This window comes from Lygodium microphyllum, chromosome 15 (assembly GCF_053477565.2).
Source record: "Lygodium microphyllum isolate KBCC chromosome 15, Lygodium_microphyllum_v1.1.10, whole genome shotgun sequence".
In the NCBI taxonomy this organism is placed as follows: Eukaryota; Viridiplantae; Streptophyta; class Polypodiopsida; order Schizaeales; family Lygodiaceae; genus Lygodium; species Lygodium microphyllum.
The window spans coordinates 67,016,177-67,037,783 of record NC_141149.1 but is presented as its reverse complement, the minus strand read 5'-3'; the positions used below and the strand labels follow the sequence as shown (position 1 = coordinate 67,037,783).

Below are 21,607 nucleotides of genomic sequence, written 5' to 3'. Positions count from 1 at the left end.
CTCCTAAAACTTAGGAGGTTACTATTTTTGGATGTTACTCCAATGAAAGTTTTGTTTGCATTAGAGGCTCCAAAATCTCGCAAGTTACAATTTTGCAATCTTTTCAAATTCTTGGACATTTGAAAGATTTTCAGAGTAGAAGGCTTAGAAGCTTCTTTCTCTAAAAACTTGACATGTGGGATCTAGAAAATAGGACGTGCCATTTTGAAAGTGACAAAGTGTCCCTACATGGACACTTATCATTTTTTTGAATACATGTTATTTTTAGTAGACATTTTTCACTTCAAATTTGTAGCCTTCACTTTCCACTTTTAAGCACCTGCCACCCAAGCTTCATACCTATATATTGAAGGTGTGTCTTCACTTCCAACAAGCCCTAATGCTGAGATTTTAGCCACATGCTTTGTATGCTCTTATCTAATACTCATCCAAGAAGCTTCTCCTATTGAACTTGAACACATTGACTTCTCCTATTGAACTTGAACACATTGAACTCATCCAAGAAGCTTCTCCTATTGAACTTGAACACATTGAAGCACAAAAGAAGAAAAACAGTTTGCTGCCCCATGTATCCAGAAATTAGGATTTCAAAACCCGAATTCTCAGATTTGCAGCAAATTAACTGCATTGTATATAGTTCAAGTAGCGTGTGAATGTGGTTTGTTTCAATAAAGTCTTGCAAAGGGGGATTGGCTGGTTCCCATTTCATCATGGTGCTGCCATTCCATCTCTCTCTATTTCATTTCATTTCTCTCTCTCTCTATTTCTCTCTTTCGCTTTCATTATTTTGCAAATTTCATGGTGATAATTGATCAAGTTGGATAGTTTAAACTATTGTCATTATGACATTCTTCCCAGTGTTTACAATTGCTCTACTTGAATCACACAACTTAAAGTCAATTGTTGCATGTTTCTCCCAGTAAGTATCCATGTCCACCTTGCTATACTGGCTCACCCCACTCACTGACATCCACCTGCCACCTGCAGCAGATGACACCACAACTTTTGCTTCTACTAGGTGCCCAAAACCACTCTATCAGCCAATGTATTTATATCCCTCTGTTATGTTTCTTTTTTGCTCGCCCTACATACAAACTCCACCATAATTGTAAAACTACTTTGTCCTCTCTAGCAATTGCGCCTATCAACCGTTAGTCTGCCAGGAAATAGCCATAATATGCCAAGTTCCGCTCTAGCCAACATAAGCTCCACTTGGCAAAACACCAACACAAGTGGAAAATACAAAAAAGGTCAAAGCCATGCCAAAGCTGTTTCCTTAAACATTGTTGAAGATTCTCCTCTACTAAAGCGATCTGAAACTGTAAATGAGGTCTGGCAGTGGGGCTGAAGCATCAGAAGGATGGATTTAGCTTGGATTTTGGCTTGGATTTTGTAGGTTTTGTTTAGAGTTGATTGTTTTGAATTCTTGATGTTCTTCTGCCCTGCTGTCCTCAGCCCTCTGCCTCTGGCATGCCGCCTGTGTCTGTCATTCATGTATGCAAGTTTCACCCACTGTCTGCCTCTCAGCACTAACACATGCATGCCACCAGTGAGATGTCAAGTGTGAATATGAAAGTTTAGTTTTCTGGCAGGGTCATGTGTGTTTCAGAAACATCAGCAACATTCCATTGAAGCCAAGTTTAGCTCTGCTGACAACTAGTTTCTAGATCCAGACAAGTTATTTATAAGATCTCATGATCACAATTTTTTTCTGTCCTTGTTTTTCTGTTCTATCGGGACTTCAGGTTGTATTTTTGCTTAGTATGGCCTTGTGTGGCTCAGCTAAGTTAAGCCTTTGACTTCCCTTCAAACCTGAAGGGTAGTTATCATGTATATAGAGGTTTCCTTGGTCTGTTTTCTCTGTTTATGTTGGACAGCACAAGCACTGTTTATTATAACATGTTTTCCTTGGTGTGTCTTCTCTGTTTACCTTTTGGACAGCATGAATGCTGTGCTATAATAGGCATATGCATTGATGTTTTGCATATTTTCCTCAAGTACTAAATTGTACTCTTGCTGTGATTGAGCCCCATCAAACTGCTATCTTTTGTAATTCCATTTGCAGCCAAATCCTGGGGGATTTTACATTAGGGGATGAGTGCCAAAGCTCTAATAATGCACTTATGCTGCTACGCAGATTTTGGATTCAATAAAGCGTGAGAAACAAGCAATGGTCTTTGTGCACTCCCGAAAGGATACTGGCAAGGTTGCTCGCATACTGGTATCTACTCTTCCATCTAGGAACTCATTGCTATGATCTTTTCGTACTAGACACGATTTTATGGTTGGGCTACACTGCTTATGAGTTCAATCTGTTGAGACTTGAAGGCTAGGTGGTGATGGATTGTGTGGCCTTTGCTTTGCTTTTTTTTTTTTTGGCTTAGCTATGTTATCATTTATTTTGAAGGTTGAAATGGCACAGAGGAATGGAGAGATTGGGTATTTTACCGCAGAAGATCATGCTCAGTATGGGATCTATAAGGTGAAATATTTATAGTTATGGTGACTGTTTGTATCCAATGCGTACTTTCTGATGCTAGATGCTGACATATGAGTCATGGTAATAGCTACAGTCGTGAAAGAATAGAAACCTGCAGTAGCATTCTCGTTTTGACTGTGGATGTGTGTGTGTGGTGCATGTTTGTGCACGTATTTCCTCCTGCTGACATCTGAGTCATGTGTGAAGGGTTTGCCGCCTTTCTAATATCACCAATGAAAATGCAGAAAGAAGTTGCGAAATCAAGAAATCGTGAGTTGGGTGAACTTTTCAGCTCTGGATTTGGGATACACCATGCTGGCATGTTGCGATCTGACCGAAACCTTACAGAGAGAATATTTTCAATTGGCCTAATAAAGGTGATTTTCTTACAGCAGCTTGCATCATGTGCACTGTATTGTTTACACCAAAATAGGAGTAAACTTGATAGTAGTTGTATTTGCAGGTTCTTGTATGCACTGCAACATTAGCGTGGGGGGTCAATTTGCCAGCTCACACAGTTGTCATAAAGGTTCATCTTCCAACAAAGGCACCACTTACAGTGCCTTACCATGTGCAATCTCTTAAGTTAGAATAATATAACATCCAAGGTTAAACCATTGCAAAGTAATTGTATAGCACTGCTTTAAGCATTTGTGCTTGCCACCCTGCAGAGCGGGCAGTTAAGGGTGCATAATTCTTCTTCTTTTCTTAGCTGTATTGTACAATGTTTGTTTTCACTAATAGAGGAATATCTCTTTCAGAAAGTCTTCTCTTTTAAAGAAAGGCAAAGTAAACAGTGTAAGAAATCTGCAGGCTCCAGAGGCATCAACTCAACTCCTAAGATTGGTAAACTAAAACTCTAGTGATATCGAATTGGCTTTTTTATTACTGGAAAGATCTACTGTACATATTCAGAGATATCATGCTTGCCTCACACAGCTTCCATATACCTGTTGGTTTTTGTGGAATTTCTTAATGCCTTAGGTTCATGCTGACTATCCCATTTTAGAAAAGGGGAATTTCAAGATGGTGTGGATTACTCCACCCTTGCTTAGGAACATGTTCTATCTGTGCAGCTAATTGCGCTTTGATGATCTCTTTGAGCACTGATGGCTTGTTGAGGGTCATTCACGATGTCATCATCACTAATGGTCTCTCCATGTGCTGCCATCCATCATGATTATACCTCTCTAGACGATCTTGCCTTGCCAGTGGCCCTTTTGTAGTGTGATAAAGGCTAGGTCCCTAGATCTTTGCCCAAGCTGCAATATAGGAGGATTGGTGTGACCAACGTAGTGTTTGGTTCCTAGAATTGGATGTTTGCAACTTGTTGCTTTAGGGCACCTAGGGTTGCAAATCCATGTGCCAGTCTAGCACTTACAGCTTCTCTTATAGAGAACTTGTCATCAGCTCAGCATGTGGTACAGTATTGAATGCTTTCTTAAAAGTCCATAAACAGCAGCAGATTCTCTTTGTGTGTCAGGCACTCCTCCATGATGGCTCTTTGTGTAAGCACATGATCCATGGTAGTGTGGCCTCTCCTGAAGCCAGCTTTCTCTGAGGCTTTGTTTTGTGCTGCTTTGCCCAAAGACTAAGCTCATACTCAGTAAGAGATCCATGGATCTTGGCTAGGTAGTGTCCAATTTTAATGGCCCAAGAATTGCTAGGAATCATAGTCTCTGCTCTTGAAAAGTGGCACCATTGTGCTCTTAGTCCAGCTGCTCTATTAAATATGTATACCAAGAGTGAAGCCGCTATATCCTTTTTATATGAAAAGTGCTTAGTCAGTGGTTACTAGACCATTCTAGTACAACTGCTAATATAGCAAAAAATGCCCAAATATGACTTGCATTAGGGAAGGCCATAAGTTCTGGCTGACCAGCCATAAATGCTGGTCAATGACGAATAAAATGCCAGAAAAATAGGGGTGACCCTAGAAAAATCCCAGGTGACAATGAGAATGTACGGTAGGTGTCGACAGACTGTGGAAATTAGTAACTGGCTAGGAAATGCACACAAAACCCCGATTGGTGGAGAAAATGCACTAAACGGCAATAAACTGAGTGCACTAGAATGAGCTACCTCCTCTGTCAAAACAGATGATAGATAGGTTAGAGCTCCTAAAGTCGTCATCCGACTCAGATTGAGGCTCACAGGCAAGAGATGACAAGGCATCACAAACATGACTGCTAAGAGATTCATCTTTTCATGTCATGGCTTGTTGTGAGTGAGATTTGGAGCTTTATTTCTTGTGTGTGGACCTTGGTGATAGAGCAATGAGTGACCATTTGTTCATGGGTCATGGGCCAGATGCCTTCTTTGACCACTTTGTAGGAAAATCATTGTTGCCTTTCCATCTTCTTAGGTGGATTGCTCTTTGGCACATTCGGTGCACTTGTAATGCCTTTATTTTTGATTTTGGCCTTGGGTATGTGCAGTCACGTAGCATGTGTTCGAGGATTACTGTTATGGCAAATTTCTTCAATAGTTTTGATTGACCTCATCCTCCTTGAATTGGTTTCTCCTTAGTTGCATATTGTGCTCTCCAATCTTGTTGTTCCTAGCCCTCTAGATGATATCTGTGTAATGTGTTTTGGTAGCCTTTTGACTTCACTTGTGATCATAGTGATTTTCTTTGGCTGGCCAGAATTCCTAATGTAAATATGCTCATCTAATTGGAGCTTCTCTGTGAGAGAGTGAGAGAGAGAGAGAGAGAGAGAGAGAGAGAGAGTTATATTAACGTCTACAACAGGCCAAGTTGGCCTATGAGACCAAAATGTTGCATACAAAATGTCAGGGAGATTTCAAAAGTCCCAGTGAAGCTAACGTTTATGCTATGTTGAACTAAATTGAGTAGGTACAAAATGATATCTAGACTAGATACAATCTAGAGGTACTCCCAGTGCGGTGTGGAACTGGTCCTGGAGTGTTCATCCTAGGATGTCCCGCATGGGTCGGTCTAACATGGAGAGACTAAAGCGGCGGGGCAGGGCCCTCCAATGGCGGCGTAGTATCCCTTGTATCTTCGACATGTGTCTTTTGCGGGGACGGGGGCCGGCGGCTTGACTGCTGCAGCGATTCCCCCTGCCTATCCTGCTCGTCTAGGGCAGCTCGTCGCTTTCTGCAGGAGCGAGAGAGAGAGACAGCGAGTGCTTCCCCGCCTACGGCTGTGGCTTTGGTCGTCGCCCTGTTCCTTCTTTGCCAATGCCGCCCCGCCTCGCTGACTTCCCCCTTCGTGGCTGCCGTCCGCCTACGCCCTACTGCTGCGACCAGGGCTTCGCCTTGCTGATAGCGCCTGCAACGCCTTGCTGTTCGTGCTTTCCCTACGGCCTGGCTCACGCCCGTCAGCTGCCACCGGAATCTATAGAGCAGTTGCCGTCCCCTCTGGGTCCTGGTTGATGGCGACCATGTGACTTGCCCCTTCACCTTTGTCGTCGTCCCGTCTCAGCTCAGGTAACAGATCAAGTGTGATAGAGCAGGGTAAATAGATTTCTTCTTCGCCTCAGCGAGAGTTAGTATTTCGTGACAGAGGAGAGAAGCATGGCTGGCCTGGATATGGCTTTTATCAACTAAACGGTGGCAGCCCTTGGTCCGGATTCTGATACAGAGGAACAAGAGGATATGGTTCCTTGCACAGAGGAGATGCCTCCTGCTCTTGACTTTCAACGTGCGGGCAAACTCTCCAAGCATACGTCAGAAGAGACAATGGGTCATCAGGAACGTTCTTATGCTCAGGTTGCCTCTGACTCTGTGGATTCTCAGGACATTGACTGGGAGCATTTACTGGAGTTTGCCAATACTCTGCTTGGCGAGTATGTCCAACATAATCATGAAGCTTTTTCGGACTTGGGAACTGAAGATGTTCTGGAAGCCACGGTGGACCCGAAAACTGTCTTGCGTTCTTTTTCGGTGTTTTATGACCGTGTTGTTATTCTCTTTTTCACTGGCAGGATTCCAGTGTTTTCCCATATTCGCCAGTGGCTGCACCATTTACTACAGGGGAAGTGTGTTGAGGAGATTTTTGTTGGGCCCCGAGGCTCCTCTCCCTAACATCTAAGATCCTATTGTTTATACGGCCAACTGCTAAGATATAATTCCTTCTCTCGGAATACATCCATCATTCGATTCGGGATCAATTTTGACTTGGCAAGATCCCAAGGGTTTCATAAGCTGAGTTGCTTATTTACCCTCTTTCCTTGGGTTAGGATTTATACCCTGTTAACCCAAATTAACAAATGCCTTAGGTTTCCTTACATTAACTACATGGTCGTGGTTGGACCGAATGTATATCATGCAGGATGATGATTTTCTTCCTGAGATGTTGGAAATGACAGTCTTGCAGCAATATGCCTTATTGGACCATTTCCCTCTCCAGCTTGAGATGCTTGCACAACCCATTGCACCTTTTATGCAATTGTTGGATAGACTCCCTTTACGTTTCAATTCCTCTTATTTGAAGCATTCACTCTTTCAGGGCTATATGCAGCAATTGATTGATAGATTCTTATTGGACTTCGCCTCGGAGGGCACTGCTTCCTTTGACCGATTGCTCTCTAATGTGCAGCGGATTGGTCAGCAGTATGGGATCCACCATGCCTCTCTTTGTCAGCGGCGTCGATATGCAGCGGAGGACTTACTGGTTTTGGTTTGTTTGTTGCTGGTGGACACCCCAGATGATGAATTTCTGCTGTCACTGGCGTTGCGTTTGGCTAATCTTATTAAAGAGTTTCAGTTGAAATCTTATCAGCAGGCCAAATTGCAAAAGTTGCCTGAGAATTTGCAAGATAGTGCTTGTCAAACTCATAAGTTCTTTCGCGCTCTGCATGCCTCTCCTGCTCGAGAAAATATGACTAGACTCTAGAATTTAGAAGGTCAAATGGTCACTGACCCTCAGACCATTGTCAATATGTGCAGGAATTATTTTCTAGATCTTCTTGGTTCTTCTCAGTTACCTTCTGACCAGGTTATGCATGCACGTTCAGTCTTCTATGAGCTGGTTCGACATCAGGTTCCACTTGATATGCAAACTACTTTGGAGATAGATATTTGTGAGGAGGAGGTTATGGATGTTTTGTTGCACCTGCCTAAGGATAAAAGTCCCGGTTGGGATGGTCTCACCAATGAATTCTTTGAGAGTTCTACTACCCAACTGGTGAAGCCATTGACGACTATGTTTCAGCAGGTTTGGGAAAGAGGGTTCATGCCTTCCTCATGGAAAGAAGGGCTTATCAAATTGCTTCCAAAGGTTCCTTCACCGTCACTGTTGCAACATTGGAGACCAATCTCTTTGATGGGCTCGATGTATAAAATCTTTTTCAAACTACTGGCAAATCGGCTCCACAAGCATCTTCCGGCCATTGTGTATCCTCTTCAATATGGTTTCATTAAGGGCCGCAACATTCTACATAATATCTTAAATGTGCAAATGGCTATTGACTATGCAAGGCACTCTAATCAGGAAGTGGTATTGGTCCAATTGGATCTAGAAAAGGCTTTTGACTATTTAGACTGGTCTTTCATTGCAGAACTTATGTCTACTATGGGCTTTGGCACTCGGATGTCCCGCTTGATCTACACCATTAGTGCTGTGGCTTCTTCGCGAGTTATGCTAAATGGTGGTGTTACAGAGCCCTTTGTCCTTTCACACTCTGTGAGACAGGGTTGTGCTCTGAGTCCTTTCTTCTTTGCCTTGGCGACTCATCCGGTTCTTTCGATGTTATCCTCCATGGCAGCTTCTGCTCAATTGGCCGGATTGTCTCTTCCTTTTGGTCAGCACTTCATTAGTCAATCTTTGGCTGATGATAGCTTTATGATTTTAAGTGCGGACAAGGACAATATTCGCAAGGCATTAGATGTCTGGACGCTCTTTGGTCAGGCTTTTGGTCTTCGTATCAATACTTCCAAATCAGCCATTCTCAGTTGCACGGAGCCCGATTTACAGTCATTGGGCTGGCAGGGTCGGGTTATTCCCCGTGGTTCCATTGTCAGGCATCTTGGGTACCCTTTGGGTGTTGATGTTCGGCCAAAAGAACTACTACAATGGATTTCACAGAAATTGGCAGCGAAGTTTCCGTATTGGAAGTCGCAAGCTTGGCCCTTCCATGTTCGTCTCAAAGTGGCTCAGATAATTATGCTGCCAATGCTCACATATTTCTTGCCATTGTTGCCTTGGACTCCTACTACTTTGAATGCTCTCACTCGGCCTATTCGTTTCATGTTATGGAAGAAGGATTCATTGCAGGCAAGTATTTCGTGGATTTTGTGGTCGCATACATGTACCCCGAAACGCCTAGTTCGTGGGGCCATTTTGGATGCGGAAACTCATATGCTGGCCCTTCGTTGGTCTCTTTTTCGTGCCATGTGTGTGGAGCATCACCCGTGGGCCGTGATAGCCCCTTATTTTCTTGAGGACCGCGGGCTTCTGCATGGTAATATACAAATTTGAAGCTCCTAGTGGCATGTTCTTAATGCAGACTCTCGGTTTTCGAGTCCTTCTTCATCCGTGCTTGTTCAGTTGGTCGGCTCTTGGCAATTGGTTCTCCAGAAGGCGCGTTGGCATCCAGCGGAGGACTGCTTACATACTAGCTCTTTTGAACTAGAATTGTTGGCAACCTCGAGATTACTTTCATGGGAAGGCAAACAGGAGCTCAGACCAAAATTTAACCGCATGGCCCGTTTGGGTTTGACTTCAGTTGCAAATGCCACCCTTGCCAGTCGTAATGTCTTCATATCATTTCGTACTGCCAGGAGGCTTTTCCGAATCCCTCATGGATACCATGATTTATGGGAACAGCTTTTGTTAGTCCTCCAGAGCAGGCAACCCTTTCCTACCCTTGCTGTGGATTGCCCTTGCCAGGACTGGATCCTGGCAGGCCGATTGAATTTGGAAAAGGCCTCGGCTAACCAGGTGTACCATCTTTTGATTAAAGATCATCAATGGCTGGTTAGTGAAGCCAATACTGTATGGGGGTTGCGGAAATCTCAGTCATGGTGGAAGGCAACTGTGATGGAGAGCTGGGTGAACAAGACACCTTTCAAATGCAAGGTCTTTCTTTGGAGGGTAATGATTGGTGGTCTTCCTCTTGCCTCGGCCCTTTCCAAGCGTCGAATCTCTAACGGCAATTGTTTCTTCTGCACCACCACGGTGGAATCAACCTATCATCGATTTATCTCTTGCCCTCTCGCTAAGAATATCTGGTCGCTTTTGTCAGCGGTTTGGCGAGTGGTGGTTGGTTTCTCGCTGAGCCCTTTCGATTGGGTTTTTGTACGCCCAAAATACCCCACACCGGCACAGTTGCATATGAAGGTCTTGTTCCATTTTCTTAGATACTGGGGATGCTGGCACAATTGGGCCACTCGGAATGCCTTTCTTTTTGATTCGGCATCTAATGTTCTAGGACACATTGCCAGGCTTAAAGGCCTTTTGCTTTGGCAGATAGATCTCATTCGGCACTCTGACTTGCTCCCTCGGGAAGATTTACTTCCCTGGCACATGGCACTTTCCACTGTGTCTTTGCCATGACTTGTGTATCTCTATCCGGGTTTTGTACTGACAGTTTACACACGTTGGCGTATTGTGATCATGTAAACTTGTACCTTTTTTTCGTAATTAATACAATTACCTTTTACGGAGAGAGAGAGAGAGAGAGAGAGAGAGAGAGAGAGAGAGAGAGAGAGAGAGAGAGAGAGAGCGCATGGGTGGTGGAGCTATTTTGGATGCAGAAACTCATATGCTGGCTCTTCGTTGGTCTCTGTTTCGTGCCATGTGTGTGGATCATCACCCGTGGACCATCATAGCCCGTTATTTTCTTGAGGACAGCGGCCTCCGCCAGGGTAACACACGACTTCGAGCCTCATGGTGGCATGTCCTTAATGCTGACGCTCGATTCTCCAGTCCCTCTTCCTCTTTGTTAGTGCATTTGGTCGCTTCTTGGAAAGTGGTGCTCCAAAAGGCCCGTTGGCATCCTGTAGGGGACCGCGTGCAGACAAATTCTTTTCAGCTGGAATTGTTGGCGGTATCCACATTACTTTCATGGGAAGATAAACATCAGCTCAGACCAAGATTTAACCGCATGGCCCGTTTGGGTGTGACTTCGATTGCGGATGCTACCCTTGCCACTCGCAATGTCCTTGCATCATTTCGGACTGCTAGGAGACTTTTCCGGATCCCGCGCGGATACCGTGATCTATGGGGGAAGCTTTCCTCGGAACTTCAGGGTAGGCAACCCTTTCCTGCCCTGGCTATGGATCGCCCTTGGCAGGACTGGGACCTTGCAGGCCGGTTGAGTCTGGAAAAGGCCTCTACTAATCAGGTGTATCATCTTCTCATTAAAGATCACCAATGGTTGGGCGTGAAAGTTAATGCTGTTTGGGGCCTGCGGAAATCACTGTCATGGTGGCAGGCAACGCTGATGGAGGGATGGCAGAACAAGACACCTTTCAAATGCAAGGTCTTTCTGTGGCGGGTAATGATTGGTGGTCTTCCTCTTGCCTCGGCCCTTTCCAAGCGTCGAATCTCGAATGGCACTTGCTTCTTCTGCACCACTTCGGCGGAATCGGCCCGACATCGTTTTCTTTCTTGCCCGCTCGCCAAGAATATCTGGTCACTCTTGTCACGAATCTGGCACGCGGTGGTGGGGTCTTCATTGACTCCCTTCGATTGGGTTTTTGTGCGCCCGAAGTATCCCACACCGCCACCGTTACATATGAAGATCTTATTCCATTTTTTCAGATACTGGGGATGCTGGCACATTTGGACCACCCGAAATGCTTTTCTCTTTGATTCGGCTTCTAATGTACCGCGACATATTGCAAGGCTTAAAGGGCTCTTGCATTGGCAGCTAGATCTCATCAGGCACTCTGACTTGCTCCCTCGGGAGGATTTGTATTCCTGGCATTTGGCAATTGCCTCTGGGTCCTTGCCATGATTGGTGTAACTTTTTAGTACCCTAGTCCGGGGATTTCCCACACGTTGGCCTACGGCCCTCGTGCCTCTTGTACTCGTGTAATCATGTAATCTTGTACTTTTTTCGTAATTAATACAATTACCTTTTACGAAAAAGAGAGAGAGAGAGAGAGAGAGAGAGAGAGAGAGAGAGAGAGAGAGAGAAATAGATATATTTGAAGTTCAAGAAACTATCGTGGTTCCCAAGTACAGTAAAGAGACCATAATTTGAAAGGAAACATCTAGCTAGAAAACAACAAACAATTGAAAATACTAAAAGAGCACTAGGGATCTAATACAATGTGGAACGGATATGGGTATCAGTATCATCCCAAGATATCTCTCATGGGTTGATCCAACATGGAGAGGCTGAAGCATTGGGATAGAGTTGCTTGATGACGTTCCAGTATTGTCTCTATCCTCTTGTGGTGCCTCGAGTTGGGATGTGGACTAGTGTGCCATGGGTGGCATCCTCTCCATCTCTTAGTGGCTTTGTCTGAGGTGACTCCTTGTGGTAAAACCATGAGTTGGTGTGGGTTATGATTTGAAGTATTAGGTGCATCTGCAGCTTTGAAGAAGCCAACAAGGTTGTGTTCCCATGAATCTCTATGCCTCCCTTGAAATTGTAAGAGGTGATCTCTAGGTTGGCATAGCTCCAAGAGGAAGAGTCCAAGGCAATTTTGATCTAAGAAGTCGCATCACCTTGGATAGTGGTCCAAATCCCTCTCAAAATAGACAATGGAAGCACCCTTTGATCACATAGTACATTGGGCACCTACATATGTTGTCACGGGGACGTGAATTTTTCACTTTTTAATGCTTTGCTAAGAATTTAACTTAATTAAAGGTCAAATGTGAATAAGTGAGGTGCAAGTGAGCAGGTCAATTAAGTGATGATGTCCGGTCTAGGACCCCAAAATCTCAATTAGCGTCAAAGTCAAAGTTGTAATAAGTTGTACTGGTCAAGTATTGGGTGGTACCCAATGATAGTTGTTGTGATAGGTGGTACCTAGTCAGGCACTAGGTGGTACTTGGTGACAAATGTTGGTGGAGGACAATGTATTAGCCATTACTATGAATGGTGACATTAGGAATTGGGCATTTATTGATCAATTAATGCCACTTTTGGGGCTAATAAAAGCTTAGGACAGCGTGGGTGACAAATTGGCCTAGCCAATTTAATTATTGGCCGGCAGAAAATTTTTTTCTAGGCAAAAATTTTAGGAATTAAATTTTTTCAGAATGAATGTTCCTAAAATTAATTATTAAGGGCTGAAACTGGCTGAAAATCAATAAAAAAGGCTGCCACTTGACTTTGGGGACTTGAGGGGAGAGAGAGAAGAGCCGAATTCAATTGTGGACAGCTCAAGGGAGAGGATTTGACTGCTGCCACCTGCTCTTGGGGTTGTTTTGCAGCCATGGAAGATGCTCCAATTGTTGCTTGTGAATCCATATGGGACTTGAAAATAGGGAGGACAGCTCAATTTCACCAATTTATGGCGACAACTCCTTGAGTTCTCTCTCTCTATGGCTTCCTCTCGATTGCCTCAGCCAAATCCCAGCCATTCTTGAAAGATCTCAACCATTCTTAATCCCCAGTGGGAGAAATTGAAGAATTTCTGCTGCAAAACCCTGATTTTGCAGCAGAAGTTAGGGTTTCTTACCCTCGTTGGGAGGCATGCTTAGAAATTGAGGCTTTGGACTTGGAATTCAGTCACTGAGATCGGGAAATTTAAGAGAATTCCAGGAAGCCAGCCAACGATAATTGAATTTGGGGCCAAATTTCTCACTCAAGGAATGAATTGGAGGTCAATTCCAAGAGGCAGCCAGCCATAATAGAAATTGGGGCCGGATTTCTAAGTGAAGGAGCAAAGTGGAGGTCAATTCCCTTCAGAATCAAGGGAAAATTGAATTGAAGGCTTGCTGTCTACTCCTGGTAGCAAGGGGCATCGGAAATTGGAGAAGATTGGATAGCAATCTTAGTGTACTTCAACCAATTTCAATGCAAGCTAAAGAAATACTGCAAGGGGTGCAAGGTGTTGGGGACAATTGTGTGTCCATTGTTCAAGATTGATGGGTAAACAATTTCATTTCAGTTTATGTGAATTTTGTGGTTGCTGTAGTTAGTGTTTAATCAGGTCATTACCACCTTGTCCCTAAAAGGAAGGCTGGTTTCATGGTTCCATTGGTGGGATACCATCAACTTCTTTGAATAGATGGGTCCATGGCACTTGATTGGAAGTCAGAAGCGTTGCTCTAGTGCTGAAGTTGTATTCAACTGAGCATTATAGCAAGGATGTCTTCATATATTGAGAGGGGATCAAGCAGTAATGATACCTCTCAGTTTGGAAATTCCGAAGGTGAAGGGGAAAATGCGATTGCTGATCTTGCACAATTTGAGCTTAATACCAAGTCACTAAGCCCTTATCGGTGCTTCTTTATTCTCTCTCATTGGGTTGTGTCTGGGGTTTTCTCCTTGCAGTGCTTGCATGATAGCGTGATATACTTACATTTTTTTAGGTGCACCCCTTGAGGGCTTTGTTAACCCCTCAATATGGCATGTCCACCTTGTGGTGGATGAACTACCGTGCAACTTCTTCCAATTGTGATAACTTGAACACTATCCATCAACTTGTAGGTTGTATTAATAAGCCATCATCTCCTTGATATTTGAACCATTTCTTTGTTCTAAGTGATACTGATGACCAACACAAAAGTGAAGAATAGGATGATTAGTTCAAAGATTAGTTTAGGATAACAACTGATATCTTTGCTCAATTGGCAAAGGATCATCAATTCACTCGATTTTGAACTCTTCAAGGAAGGAGAGCAAGGGCAAGAAGAGGAAGTCATCCGCTATAGCTTTAGGATAGTGGAATCAATTTTCCAAGCAATGGCTTGAGACAGTTCAGCTATGTTTAATGGAATCGAAAATCCAATGTATAGCAATGTGCATGATGCCTCAGACACAAAGTAACATGTTTGGTAATGCATCTATGCAGCTGGTATGTTTGGGACTCATGAGACAGCTGCTGGTTATGTTAATGCACCATTTATTACTGGTCAAATTGTTGGTACAGCAAGTGCACCCTTTTTGCAGCCACCTGTCCATGATAACTTGGCACCGATGGTCGAAGCAAAAGATTACAATGAGGATGGTAAAGGTGTGAAGCTTGAAGTATTTAGTGGGGCATAATTTTCAATGAGTAGTTTGATATTGCCTATTCAGGAGGTAAAGCATGGTCAACATGGATTCAATTTAAGAAAATGTTTGCTTCTACATGGTTGACAAGTAGTTTTGAAGTGGATGTAATGACTTCATGGCATGATTTTAATGCAAAAATTTGGAGCATTATAATAATAAGTTTTGGGTCGTGCTGCTCTTGTCACTTCGTATTGTGGTGTCCCCCTTTTTGAGCAGATTGAAGAGTATTATTGTGCATTTCCTAAAGAGATTCAGTTTTTCTGCATAAAACCACTATGACCAGCAAAGTCACAACTCAGTGAAACAACAAATACTGCTGATGCTTTGTGGTATGGAAAGTTGTCAGGCTTTTAAGTTGATGGGGGAAAAGTCACTGAAGTAGACTTTCAAGATTGAAAAGAAGGGAAGATCTGCAAATGGACGTGTATAGATGCAAAAATATCAAGGAAGGACATGGAAAATCTATGCCCAGTGTGAAGAATTGATAGTTGCAAATAAATGCTTTCTTTGTGAACAAGAGGGGCATTTGGCAAAGAGCTGCCCAAATAGACAACAAGGAAAAAGGGTTAAAAATGAAGAGAATACAAAGGGTGAGAGACCCAAAACAATAGTAGGTTTGGTGCTTTATGTAGTCACTGATCAACTCAATGATGATGCTATTGAGCATAGTTTTTTTTTACAGCATCTCTATTGTATGCTTTGCAAAAGAAGGGTGTGTTATTTAAGTGGACAGCAATGGAAATTTCAGCTTTTAATAAGGTAAAGGAAAATACAACTTCAAATCTTGTGCTTGTATTGCACAATGTAACGAAGTCATTTGTTGGTTAATGTGATGCATTTGGAAACAACATTGGGGCTGTTTTAATGTAGGATGGTCAAGTGGTGACATATGAGAGTCGGTTCTCCATGGTATAGAGAAGAATTTGTAGGTCTATGAGAAGGAATTGTTGGCTGTATCTCATGCACTTTTGACATGGGGGGACTGATTTCATTGTGCAAACAGTTCATCAAACATTGCACTATTTTTTGACTCAAACTAAGTTGTCTAAGAAGCATTTGAGATAAGTGAATTTCCTCTCTATGTTTCACCTTGAGATTGTGTGTATATATGGGAAATAGAATGTAGTGGCTAATGCACTATCTCGTAAGCCTCAAATTTCGGTTGTTAGTCTTGTTTATTACATTGAGTTGGATGCCATGAAGGATCAATATGTTGTTGATTTGAATATTGCTAAGGTTTACGATTAGCTTTGCAGTGGCCAGAGGCATGAGCATTTCAGCTTAAGAGATGGCTTTTTGATAATGTATGGGCGACTGTGTGTTACGAAGTAGTTGGTCAAACGTGATGACTGAGAGTTATGCTCCTCCCTATGCAAGGCATAGAGGTATTGATGCTACAGTCAAGGCAATGCAACACTTTTGCTATTGGCTAGCTATGAGACAGGATATAGAGCAGTTTGTCCATACATGCATTGTGTGTTGGAAAGTCAACTATCATAGGCAGAAGGTGCAAGATTTATTGCAGCCCTTGCCTATACTTGATAGACCTTGGCAAAGCATTGCAATGGATGACATGCCAGAGTCGATCATTAGTGATCAAGATCCATGGATGACTAGTTTGTTTTAGAAGGGATTGTTTAGAAACATGGATACCAATTTGAAATGATCTTCGTCCTTCCATTTGTAGACAGATGGTCGGTTTGAAGAGGCAAACTCCACAAATTTAGATATTTTAAGGTGCTATGTATCGGAGCATAAGACATAGTGGGAGCAATACTTGCCCTTGGTAGAGTTTACATATAATAATACAATGCATAGTTCCTTTGATAAGCTCCATTTGAGGTTGTGGAGGATGGCAAGAAAGTAACTCCAATTTTGCACATCAAGGATAAGATCTTTGAGGTTGATCATTATGTAGAGAACACGGATGTAGCCTATGAGAAGGTTAGTATAAAATTCATAGATCATAAGAAAAGCAAAAGAGGTCAAGTAATGGCCATAGATGTGCTTTTTGCAGTTTGTAGAGGGCGACTATGTATTGTTGTGTTTTGCAAAGGCAAGTTTGGAAAAGATGAAAGGTAGAGGGTGATTGTATCCAAAGTTGTGTATGCGTTATTATGGGCCCTTCCAGGTATTGGAGAGTGTAGGCTAAAATTGCCTCCACACTAGCAAATACATAATACCTTTTCATATGAGCTTATTGAGGCCTTTTCATGATAATATGCCAGAGGATATATATATTGAAATTCAACAAGAGGTTAAGGAGTTGGATAAGATATTGGTACTTGAGCAAATATTGCCACATAAAGAAGGAAATATCAAAGATAAAGTTTCTAGGAGATTTGGTAAAGTTTCAGGATTACTCGCAAATGGATGCTAATTGGATAAAAAAGTGTGACATGGTAGAGCACTCTTAGTTGTTGCAGCTTTACCTCAATGATTTTTTCTTGGAGCTGAATTTGGATCATGCTCAATCAGGTTTGGTAGAGTAGGGGTCCAAAGCATTGCTTGATGCTCAAGAGGGAGGTAGCACTTCGCTATAGTCATGGATAACTTTGGTGTATAGTGGATTTCGGATGTATTTAGGATGCATCGAAGGTAGAGGTTGCTGACAATATGTGTGCCATGGGATCAGTGTTGAGTGTACTAGTCAATGCAGTTGGTTTGCGTATGGTATGATTTTTCCTTTGGAGCTCTAAAACTATACAGTTGCTTTAATTTATGATAATTAGAGATTCATTATTGTTTGCTGGTTTGCAATGGATGAGCATTAGTTTTCAGTATTCAGCTGGTTTTATGGACAGCAGTGTGTTTTATGAATGCCATTGATAGTTAGCCATGGTTTATGCTTTAGTTGAGATATATTGGTAATGGGTGTATCCTATGGGCTTCTAGCGATGGTTTTGGATTCTTTTTGAGCCTTATGTTTTGATTATGCTGGCTTGAAATTTTCAGCAAGTGTTTGTTGGTTTGTAGTGAATGATCACTAGCTTTCAGTATTCAGCTGGTTCTATGGACAGGAGTGTGCTTTATTAATGCCATTGATAGTTTAGCTATGATTTATGCTTTACTATGGTTGCTGTTGAGAATAGTTGAGATATATTGGTATTGGGTGCATCCTATGGGCTTGTAGCAATAGTTTTGGATTCTTTTTGAGCCTTATGTTTTTATTATGCTGGCTGGAAATTTTCAGCAGGTGTTTGATAGTGGCATGGTTGAGCAATAATGACCAATTTCGTTTTTACTATGATGCTTTATTGGAAATCCCAATGCAATATGTTTTGCTTTTGACACATTGCAGTATCCAATTGGGGATGATTGCAAGGATTTCAAGAGGGAGATTTGTCACAAAGACATGAATTTGCCACTTTTTAATGCTTTGCTAAGCATTTGACTTGATTAAAGGTCAAATATGCAAATGTGAGATGCACATGTAATGTGCAAGCTAGTCAAGTGATAATGTCCCGCTTAAGACCCTGAAATCTCAAGTTGGGTCAATGTCAAAAGTTGTAATAATTTGTATTGGTTAGGTATATTAGGTGGTATTCGGTGACAGTTGTTGGCCTAGGACAATTTATTAGCCATTAATGTTGGTGACACTAGGAGCTAGGAATTAATTGATTAAGTAATGCTATTTCTAAAGCTAATAAAAGATCTGGATAGCTTGGATGACAAATTGGCCTAGATAATTTAATTATTGGCTTGTAGAGTTATTTATCTAAGCAAAAAATTTAAAGATTAATTAAATTTCGGAATGAATGTTGATAAGGGCTGAAAGTGGCTGAAAATCAAGAAAAAAAGTCTGCCACTTGTCAAAAGAACCCATGGAAATGACTTGGGGGACTTAAGGGGAGGCGGTGAGTATTTGAATCCAACGTGGACAGTTGAGGGAAGAAGGTTTGACTATTGCCCCTTGCTCTTGGGGCTGTTTCCCAAACATTAAAGACAATTTTGGTGAAGGCAATTGCATATTCTTGACCTATGGAAGCTAGTGACTAGTATTGAGAAACAATTGTTTGGTGACGGTGATGGCAACAGGGTCATCACTTCACTATGCTATAGTGTTTGTTGCGGTGCCTTCCATGAGTTGAAAGTAACATACTTGAAGATTGGAAACTTAATCACAATGCCTTTGGTTGTCGTTCTATTTCTTTGCAAGTCATGCCATCCATGAAGGTGTATAGACATCTTATCTCCACCCTCGATTTATAAGCTTCAAAAATGCGTTATGCAATTTAGCTAAATGATTGAAATGGTGGAAATCCAATGTTGTTAAAATATGGAAAAACATGTTGTGAAGCAGAGGCTGTTTTGTTAAGATGCTGGATTGAAATGGTTCTTGTAGGACAAAAATTGGCCAAACGGCACATTGCTTCACCTCAATATGAACATGCTCTTGTGTATTTGAGAGAGTACCGCATCTATTAAGGTATTACATATAAACTTGAATCTTTTTGGATGGCCTTTCACGACAATTGCATGCCCAATTTCCAAGTCAACAATTTGGAATATTCTTGTTGCTGTTTCGCTGGTTGTCTCAAAGATATTGTCAATAGGTATTGTTCTTTCATGGCCTAGAACATGAGTGGAGTGAACAATATGCAGCCGTGGAGCAGACACTTCAAGGAGTATTAGGTCCGCCAAAAGCATGGAAGAAATCTGCCATAATAGTAATCGAACATGGGCCATATAACCATGAATACTTGAGGGTGAATAAAAAATAAAGGCATCTTGGTGTGCCAAATGTGCTAGAGAGTAGTCCATTTGAGAAAATGGAAGAAGGCATGTTGCCCTTGACCCAAGACTGTCTTTCATGGGCTGTTTCGAAGTCAACAATTTGGAATATTCTTTTGGCTGTTTCAAAGGCTGTCTCAAAGATATTGTCAATAGGTAATGTTCTTTCATGGGCTAGATATTGGGCTTTGTGGATTGTTTAGACTCAAAGGATGTGTGCTTTTACAAGGGCTTTGTCATTTCAGTCATATGTGTGTGCCGAACTTCCACTATGGCAATTGTCATATGATTGCTGCCATGCTGGTGATCAAGGTCTTTCATGTTGTAGCACTTTTGTGTTTCACCACAGTTTTTTATTTTTGAAAATACTCTTCTTTTTTCTGTGAAGAAGCTTAAATTAAATGAGAGTATTTACATTAGGCCTTCTCGCCAGCCAAAGAAAAATCCAGCAATCACAAGTGAAGCCAAAAGGCCACCAAAACACAGTGCACAAATATCATGTGGGGGGACATCACGAGTGGAGTGAACAATATGCAGTTGTGGAGCAGGCACTTCAAGCAGTATTAGGTCTGCCAAAACCATGGAAGAAATCTGCTATAATAGTAATCGAACATGGGCCATGTAACCATGAATACTTGAGGGTGAATAAAAAATAAAGGCATCTGGGTGTGCCAAATTTGCTAGAGAGTAGTCCATTTGAGAAAATGGAAGAGACAGGGATGATTTGGCTGCAAAGCGGTCAAAGAAGGCATGTTGCCCCTGACCCAAGAACGGATGATTGTGCATTGCCAAGTCATTGACAAACACATTGGATATAAGGCTCCAAATCTGTCTCACAATAGGGCAAGAGATGAGTGGGGGGTTGTATTGCATGTAGTGCAAAAGGTACAATGGAGATGGGAGATTTTGCAAGCATGCATCATATCCCTTGTGGGAAGATCCCCAGTAAGTAGCCTCCATATGATAACTTTCCCTTGATAAGGAATCTTGGACTTGTACAATTGAAAAAATCTATCATGCTAGTTCCCTTTGCTATCCCAAACATGCCGTACTTTCTTGGTTTCCTCAATTGCCCATCTCTTATTCTCTACCCTCTTATGGAGGCTGAAAAGTAGGCAATGGAGTATGTTGGCAAGGTTGACCAAATTAGGTTATAACTTCTAGGCACTTAGAAGTAGTGGCAAATGTGATGGAAAGAATAAAGACGTGGCTGCCCAGGAATGATAGCGTCACGTACTATCTATGACTTCAATCTAGCCATCGGATTAAATTTATCTCGTTGCAAATCTTATCAAGTCAATCTAGCAGCTTGGAAGTGGCTAGTGCTTTTGCTTGTAATGAATTAACCTCGTGTTGGAGATTAGGAGGATGCCAAACTATGAAGCAGAGAATCTTCTGCTAGAAGCCAATCGAATGAGTAAGGAGAAAGGACCATGAGATTTTAGGAGGCTGTGTCAAGTTCAAAACAGGCCACCAAGAAGACTTGATATGCATATGACCATGGGAGATACCAAGCTCCTCAATAGAAAATTTTGCAATATTAATCCAAGGATGACTCTCCACACATAGCTTGCAAAGTGCCATTATGAAAGCGATCATATGGAGATTGACATCCAATAAAGCAGCTTCACCCAACCGTTTTGGTGTACTAACATTTCTGCCAAGATATCCTCACCTGACTCAAAGAATTCCCTTTCCCTTTCCACAACATAAAGTAGATGGGCTGCACCAATTCCAAGAGAGACTTATTATTGAAGGGAGGTGAGCGAAAAAAATATGAGACCATACTTATCATGCTGGATTGAGCCATTTTTAACTGCACATGGAGAGCCACCTTGAGATTTCCAATACATAGACTTGTCATGAACTTGGTAGGACATCTAGGAATAAGCTTTTCTATGAAGTCCTACTTGGACTAGGTGACAATCGCCTTGTTGAACGGCTCCTCAACTAGTGGTTGACACCAGTCCCGATGTGCTCTTGGATAAGTGTTCCGACAGAAAAACAACCAGAACCCTATTTCTCCATCTTCACAAGACAAGGTAACCTTGGTTTGTAAGAGGTGCCTCCCTTCTAACTGTGCATGACCATCCCACCCCTCCCCTCTATCCATTTTCTTCTTTGGCATCGTCTTCCGCTCCTATTTTCTTGATATTCCTTTCCTTGTATTCACCCTTTTGTGCAAGATTATTTCATTTCACCATCTTCTTCTTCTATACTTGTCTATCCTTTTCTTTACATCCAG

At 42.2% G+C, this 21,607-nt stretch overlaps 1 protein-coding gene across 1 annotated transcript in view; it reads left to right on the top strand.

Annotated features, from left to right (window-relative positions):
• Window positions 1–21,607, top strand: part of LOC148024637 (U5 small nuclear ribonucleoprotein helicase) — a 276,793-nt gene that overhangs the window by 123,160 nt on the left and 132,026 nt on the right. The window contains exons 16-19 of the mRNA XM_087694266.1: window positions 2,138–2,221; window positions 2,408–2,482; window positions 2,725–2,856; window positions 2,943–3,008. Coding sequence (XP_087550392.1) covers window positions 2,138–2,221; window positions 2,408–2,482; window positions 2,725–2,856; window positions 2,943–3,008 — 357 coding nt within the window. The remainder of the gene's footprint in view (window positions 1–2,137; window positions 2,222–2,407; window positions 2,483–2,724; window positions 2,857–2,942; window positions 3,009–21,607) is intronic.